This window comes from Plasmodium fragile (genome assembly GCF_000956335.1).
Source record: "Plasmodium fragile strain nilgiri unplaced genomic scaffold supercont1.55, whole genome shotgun sequence".
NCBI lineage: Eukaryota > Apicomplexa > Aconoidasida > Haemosporida > Plasmodiidae > Plasmodium > Plasmodium fragile.
Genome location: NW_012192635.1, coordinates 128,439 through 136,449, shown reverse-complemented (window position 1 = coordinate 136,449; position 8,011 = coordinate 128,439). Strand labels below are relative to the sequence as shown.

At 40.8% G+C, this 8,011-nt stretch overlaps 2 protein-coding genes across 2 annotated transcripts in view; both read right to left on the bottom strand.

Moving 5' to 3' along the window:
* Positions 1 to 1,885: 1,885 nt before the first annotated feature.
* AK88_04178 (uncharacterized protein) lies at positions 1,886 to 4,054 on the bottom strand (the record flags this gene model as incomplete). The annotated part of the gene is made up of 4 exons (XM_012481788.1): positions 1,886 to 1,912; positions 2,014 to 2,058; positions 2,249 to 2,349; positions 2,914 to 4,054. The coding sequence occupies 4 exons, from the start codon at positions 4,052 to 4,054 to the stop codon at positions 1,886 to 1,888; spliced, it is 1,314 nt and encodes a 437-aa protein (XP_012337211.1).
* A 2,512-nt stretch (positions 4,055 to 6,566) lies between these two features.
* The window catches only part of AK88_04177 (uncharacterized protein), a gene marked incomplete at both ends in the record, with an annotated part of 4,922 nt that continues 3,477 nt past the window's right edge, over positions 6,567 to 8,011 (bottom strand). The window contains one exon of the mRNA XM_012481787.1: positions 6,567 to 7,919. Within this exon, the coding sequence (XP_012337210.1) occupies positions 6,567 to 7,919 (1,353 nt within the window). The remainder of the gene's footprint in view (positions 7,920 to 8,011) is intronic.

The window sequence follows — 8,011 nt, the reverse complement described above, 5'->3', positions numbered from 1 at the left end:
AAAAAAAAAAAAAAAAAAAAAAAAAAAAAAAAAGCAAACACGCGTAACAGAAACGAGGCAAAGCAGCACTCCGCTTATGACAACCACGTCGTCACAGCTGTGTATACTTATATATGTATACAACTTTACAAATATGCATAACTGCCCTGTGGCATTGCCACAGCGACAACAAAAAAAAAACAGGCAGATGAACGCTGCACTAAGTTAAACGGGGGTAGAACACTTAACAGATTTACACAAAAAAAAAAAAGAAAAGAAAGAACAAATACATAACGCGTGAAAACAGCGATGATTTGAAACTCGGGGCAGGGGGGAGGTTCTTCTTATTTTCTTCTCTTCCTTTTTTTTATATTGTTCTGTGCTTCACTGTCACTGCCGTAAATTGCATTCTTCACATGTCTGTGTCAAGTGTGGCCTTGCAGTGTATTGCTTCGCCTTAAGTTATTATTTGGCCCTCTATGTGGTGTTTTACAACACTGTTAACTCAGCCTTTTTGTTCTAATCTGGGCAAAAGCTATATTATATATTCTTGCTCGTCCGTCCTGCCTTGTTTATTCTGTGGTTTGGCAACCTTCCGCTAGAGCATTACACACGCATATATAAAAAAGAAAAAAAAAAAAAAAAAAAAAAAATTTTATTCATCACTCATGATTATCGCACATTTTATCCTTTATTTTGAAAACAAAATAATAATAAATAAAAACATAACATCGCCATATCGATACGTCCCTAATGTGGTTGCATGTGCTGTTGTAATTCTAACGCTTCTGTAACATGAACCTTTTTTTTTTATTTTTGTTTCTTCCTTATATTATGACTGCACGACACAAATCGTTAAACGTTGTCGCTTTAATCGGTGTGCGCCACCAATACCGTGCAACCGAGAATTTCAAAAAGGAGAAACTTTCACAAAAAAAATAGTAACCCGTGTAATGACCTCCTTAATGCATGTTGCAGAACATTAGCCCCATCCAACACGCACATATAAAGTAAGCATGAACATGTATATATTTTGTTCTACTGTTTATATATCTTTTCGTATGTGCCACTTAACCAATTAAGAGAGTTGAACTCTTCCAAAGATTCTTACCCCACCCGTACCCATCACTCTGCCTTAACGTACTTTTTACTTTTTCCGTTGACTTAATCAAAATGGGGTGTATTTGTATGACTCCCGCTGCCTACTACGTGCCCCCCTTCCCTTTACCACCTTCAGCAGTATTTAATTTGTCACTAAAATGCCTACGCTAACTTCCCCTTGTTGTATACTTTGCGAGCGGGTTCAGAAAACCATCCGCTCTATCGTTTTGGCGCACTCTCGGTGTACTTGCTGACATGTTCATATGAATCGTTCGTTATGTATTCAATCTAACGCGCCGTGGTGTGTACGTATGCATGAACCCTTGTTTAGGCAGCTTCCCCCCGCATGCCTTCCAACGTTTTGGCAAATTTCTCTGAACATACTACACGCACACGATCGTGCCTATATGTTTGTCCGCTTCCCCCCCTCAAAATGCGCCACACACATACTGCTCACATTTGCGCGTATGATTATCCCCTCCCAAGGGTGCCAAGACGCATGTGTTGTATACACATGTATGCTTGCTCCTACATAGAACATGCACCGCTGAGTGCAAAGGCACATTGCGGCTCTTCGGCCAATCACCCAGCAGAGCCAAATAACGCACACAACATCTCCAGTGCACGGCCTACAAAATATAGCCAATTTAACTGCATACCCAGCTGTTCAGTTTTCAAAAAAAAAAAAAAAAAAAAAAAAATTAAAACATAGCCATTAAACTACAACATCAATAACTAAAGTGAATATTTTTCCACTACCCAATGTAGCTGACAATTCATGTAAACCTGCCTTCCTCCGCCCGGTCTATTCGCACATTTCTGTACTGACCTCCTGGGAAAGGCAAAAAGGACGCGGGCTATCACTGGGGAACGTGGACAAGTCCACACATGGATACAATTCAAAATGAATTACTTCAACTTTCATTCTTTTACATCCAATGTGTGTACGAACAACACGAAAAGGACTAGATCAATTAGCTAAAAAAAAAAAAAAAACAGAAAAACACCACGCAACGGATGTATAAGAATGAGGAGGACACCCCAACCAAGCCACACAAAAATTAAACACCTTCCCCTATACCACACGTTTGTTAACGTTTTGAATTCATCTCTATTCCAATTTAAGCTTCTATATCAACATATGACCTCTTGTTTCATTAACAAAAACCTTCAGATGCTCAAATATAACGGATGACCTTATAAGCATGTACAACAGCAAAAGCGTCTTGTCACCAGGGGGAAAGGCACTAGAATATTCTTTGCCCTCTCCTAAAGTGGGAAGCACACTGAGAGTTTAAAAATATTTCCCATTCGCAATTTCACACTCTGACCCTCTTCTAGAAAACTGCTGAAAATTTTCTCCGCTGTACCTGCAAAAAATTATCGGTTCACCTCTTGGCTCCACTTCGTTGCATCGAATAACGGAAAAGGCGCCGTTGACTGAGGAATGTTAATCTGCTTTCAAGTGGAAATTTCATTTGAAAAAGCAATTAACAAATGAGTAAAGAAGCACTCGAGCATGTGCCTTCTTAAATACGACCCTTTTTTCTCTAATGTGATGAAAAACTAAATGAAAAGGGCAAGGGGTAAAGGATAACCCCAGGCTTAATGAATAATGCCTCCTCAGGAGGAACCCTCTCGCCCATAAATCATTTTATCCTTTTTTTCCCCCCCGTTTACATTTTCTCGTGATCTTCTTATGAAAAACGCTCCACCATTCAGATATGTGTATACAACTGTACATATGTCTGGTGAGTCCTTTCTACCCGTTGTCTTGACCGTGTGATTGTTCCGTCGCTCCGTGTATGCGTTCATACGAAGCGTCAATTTTACTCGCATCAAGGCCACTCTGCGTACTGTCATACGAAGCGTCAATTCTACTCCCACTGAGGCCACTCTGCGTACTGTTAAACAAGCTATCAGTTGTACTCGCATCAACACCACTATAGGTGCTGTCAAACAAACCGCCAATTCTACTCGCATCAAGGCCACTATAGGTGCTGTCAAACAAGCTATCAATTCTACTCTCCCCCAAACATTCATTTCCTCTCTCACACATGACGCTATCGCCACTTGCGTACAAATTGCTGTCTGCACTACCATACATGGTGCTGTCCCTTCTATCGCCCACTATTACATTACTGCTGTCGTACCGGTCTGCATAACTTATGTCTTCTTCGCTGCTACCCGTACTATCATACTCCCCATAACCCACTCTGCCGTACCTCCTAACACCCGCGCCAGGTGCCGCCGTGCCGGAGTATGCCCCATTTAAGAACCTGTTCTTGTACCGCAGAAAAACCTTAACCATCTTTTTGCGCCAATAATTGTCTATTTTCAGCCTGCGCATGTTCCACACATTCCGGGTTCTATTTATATAGCTAAGGAATCTAATCCTAGCAGATGGACCTCGGTTCAAAAACATGTAAAAATGCTTATGGTGCCTTTTCTCAAAGCGAAGAAAAAGAGAAGTCATACATCTATGCACCCTCATCCAAACTTCCATCCTGACCTCCTCTGGAATATGAAATCCTCTAACTAAATCATCGCAAAATAACTTTGCTCTTTCTTGCATCTTAATATACTTCTTCCTCTCAAGCCTATGTACATTACTCCATAGAATAAACATATCCCTAACGCTAACTTGACTCCCTAACCCTTCAAGCCGCTTATTGATGTCGTCCTCGGACAGTTCCTCGATCAAATCAGCATCTGTGCAACCATAAGGGCATATATCATACGAACTTCTAGGTCTGTATTTCCCTCTGCTCATCCACTTTTCCCTCATCCACATTTGGTTAAAACGTTCATCCATATCATCCCATTCGCTAGACATGTAATTAGACTCTTCCCACGCTCGTTCGTTTTCCATTTCTTCCATATTTACCTTGGACCGTACCCTTTCCTGCATTGTATAGACCTCACCAAGAACCCTGCCCATTCCTCTCCCCCTCCTGTGGCCTTCTTCGTTCATCAGCTTCGTCTGCAATGTGGTTTGAAATTACGAAAATGTGAACAGCTCCCCGACTGCGCTCTAAGCTATTTATTATGTTCACGATAAGCGGGGAATAGAAAAACAAAAGAAATCGCCACACGGTAGGAGCGGCACACCGTAAAGGTGCTACACCAAGTTCACCTACCAGAGGCACACATAACAGAAGAAGCAAAACGAAAGCATTAATCACCCTGAAAAGTCTAAAACCACCTGTAGCGGCCTTTTTGTCCTTTCCTGGAAAAGTGACAAAACGGGCTTCTCCACTCTTCCAATTCCACCCCCGGAAATTTTTAGCGCTCAGGCAAATCAGTCCATGGCATGTTTCCATAATGAAATCCTGAACAAAGGAAAAAAGGTAAAAAGGGGTGTTGCCCAGGGCTGCACCTCGGGCAGGTAGCAACCCACATGCGCATATGTACACACGCGAGTGACGCTTGCTCCTCCCATAATAGCTCGCACGCGTGCACACCGTTAAAGAGTAACCCACCTGGCAATACAACAGCACACCAAAAAGGGGCCAAATTTACGCCCCTGCGAATAAAAATTCGCCCCAAAAATATATCCGACGAGAGGTGCGACAACGGATAAGACCCTTCCTAAGAAGCAAAATGCCAAAACACCTGCAACAACGCGTCACCGCAAAATATGGAACAAAAAACTAGAAAAATCCCTAATAGTTTTTTTTTTTTTTTTTTTTTTTTTTTCACAAAAAGAGAATCTATGTTTCTATTTTTCTATTGCGAGAGGCTCCTTTTTTTAAATATATAAAAAAAAAACACACACACACACACAATAAAAAGCAACACAGTACAACCAAATAAAAACAAGCAACACATATAATAGGGCAGAACAAACCAGTTTAGCCCCGCAGCATAGAACAGAATAGCAGTTCAATCCCCCCACAAAAGTATTCGACAACTTTTGCCCTTTCACGATAAAACTGCCAAGAGGAAAGCTAATGAACAAAAAAAAAAAAAAAATTAATAAAAAAAAAATATGCAATAACAACTGTGCGTGTAAGCAGGACTTCCCGCGTATGCATTCATCGGAAGATTAGTTCACTCTTACGTACAACCGCATCATTAATTGTTCCTTATTTGCATATCGTTCTATGCCACCCAAATGACACATATAGCAGTGTGTATTTCTAAGCGCAGTTTCACCACAATGCGGGTACAATTTACCTAATCTACAAATCGGTAGGGTTGTAAAAAAAGAAAGAAAAAAAAAATTATTCCAACAACTAATATGTTGACTCGACTAGTCGCTTTACGAAACCCCCCTTATCCAAATGTAACTCTACAATTCTGATCGACCATTTCTACGTACAGGTGAAGGCATCACTTGTGTAATTCGTTGGGGACCCTTCAGCGCGCCTTCTTCATTTCCGTCATTCTACGTACCAGACGTTGCTCAAAATGGGGCAACAAATACATCCTAATCAAATAACCATTTTTTTTTTTTTTTTTCCGTCTGGAAAAACTGTAACACGGTGTAGAACGACAACGTTACCCCAAGCACACGTCACAAGAAAGGTTTTGAAAACCATAAGGAAGGGTATTAGCTACCCCAAAACACGGAACCTATTTCTACTAACCGTGTAAAAGCAGCTAGGCTCGTGTCACGTGCAGGTGTAATGTAACATCCCATAAGAATAAAATATTTCTAAAGTTGCTCAAAAAAAAAAAAAAAAAAAAAAATGGGGTGTAAAGAATTGCCCTTGAATTTCTCTCTCAAAAAAAAAAAATGCTATATATATAATAGAAAAAAAAAAAAAAAGAAAAAGAAAAAGAAAAAAGAAACATCTATATATACATATGCACACATATACATGCGGGTATAAAAGCGGATATATGAACGAGGAGTGAAATAAATATGCGAAACTGTAATCACATCGTAATAACAGCTGCACAAAAATATGTGCTCTCGCTTTGTAATTGCAGCTGATACAGGTGCTGATCCCCCGAAAGGGACTAAATCATCACTGACTTAAGCAAGGGGGGGGTGTGTGTCTGTTCGAAATGGCTCTCACCACCAAGTCATCTACCGCATGTATGAGAAAGGTCAAAACGAATGCAACATAAAAGTATACGATATATAGAACAAATCACAGAATCATTCGCGGGGAGTGATGATTAGAATGTGGTCTTGCCACTCGTCATCCACTGTCCATACACAGGTGCATAATCACGGAGGTAGGCACATACTCACCCCGTAACTTCACACTGTAGCTCAGCCAACCTGTGCCAGTGCGCATAATAACATTTCCTCTCGTAACGATGAGTCCAGGGAACTACTCAAACAACTCTCCAGTTCATTTTTTTTTTTTTTACGAAAGAGTTAAAACGAGTGTGGTGCCTATTCACACACATATACATATATATATATAGAAAGTACTATGCTTGTTCTCACATAAGATGATACACACACCATACAACACAATGGTCCTCGCAAAAAGGAAGCGACTCCACTAGTAAATTAACATGCCTATTTATAAATTCTCCATTGTATCTCTTGAGCTCACGCCATCTAAGAAGCGTTGGTATGCTTCCATCCTGGTGAAGATGTTGCTCTTCCAGTAGTTGTACATAATGTTTCTGAACTTGTTGCACTTGGCTTTATAATTACTTAAAAAGTCAACAAATCTGCATCTCTCGGTTCTTCCACGCTTCAAAAACGAGTGGGTATATTTCGCGAATCTTTTTTCATATCGTAAAAATACTCTATTCATAAATCGGTGGATCCTTAGCCATTCCTGTTTTTTAATTTCAAAAGGGATACCACAGGCATCAGCTAGGCAATCGCAGTAAGTCAGCAATATCGTCCTCATGCTATAAAACTTTCTCTTCTCATTATCATTTACATAATTCCATATGGTGTACATATCCTTTACATCTACAACAGAACCCAAATTGAACACCTTCTCATCTAGCTGTTCCTCAGATAACACTTCAGATAAATCTGAGATCTTACCATCATAAGAACTGGTATTGTTAAAAGGGCAAAAACTGTTTTCTACACAATCACATTCTGCTGCATCTTCACTAACCTTGTCACTAGCGCTGTCATATGGTTCATTCATACTTGCATCTAAATCATATGGGTCTGCAAATTTTAAATCAATTAATAAATCATCCGATGGATCATCCCCAAGGTCGAAAGAATCATCATCCATGAGGTCTTCATCTGGGTTCAGCATGTTGTCTTCCGCATTGTCACCCAACACATTCTCTACAGTGCCGTCTAACGTGTTCTTCACTGCATCTTCCATTCTATCATTCAAAGAGCGATCTGCACGCTCTTCCACATCATCATCATCCAACGTTTCTTCCAATGACTTTTCGAACCTTACGTCTGCACGATCGTTCAGCCTTCTTTCAATGTCGTCACCTAGAGTTCCCCGCACTGCGCCTTCCACAGTGTCCTCAGTTCGGTCATTCGCACGATTGTCCAACGAATGATCTGCAATATGACCCACAAGATCATCTGTCATATCCCCAGAACTGCCCCTAAGTCCTTTGCACGAAGTGCACCCACAGGACACACTCTCCGTGCACGACCTAAAATCATCGGACCTGTCGTCCGTCGAAATACCATTGGTGGGCAACTCGCCTCGGAGACAGTTACCTCTGGTACAGGACTCCCTACCTATACAATCGCTATCACAACTCCTCCTACTATTGTCATCACGCCTATCGCCTTCCTCACCTGACCTAAAATCATCTTCTCGGAGCAAATCGTCATCATCAGAAAAGGCGCTTCCAAATGATGATGGAAATATAGATGATATAAATTCGGAGAGGTTCCTGGCCTGGATGCGTCTTCCTACGTCTGAGTGTTCATCCTGCGAAACGGCGAAAAAAAAAAAAAAAAAAAAAAAAAAAAAAGGTGTGCGTATCCGGTATACCTATAAATGTCAACACCGCCTTCAACAAC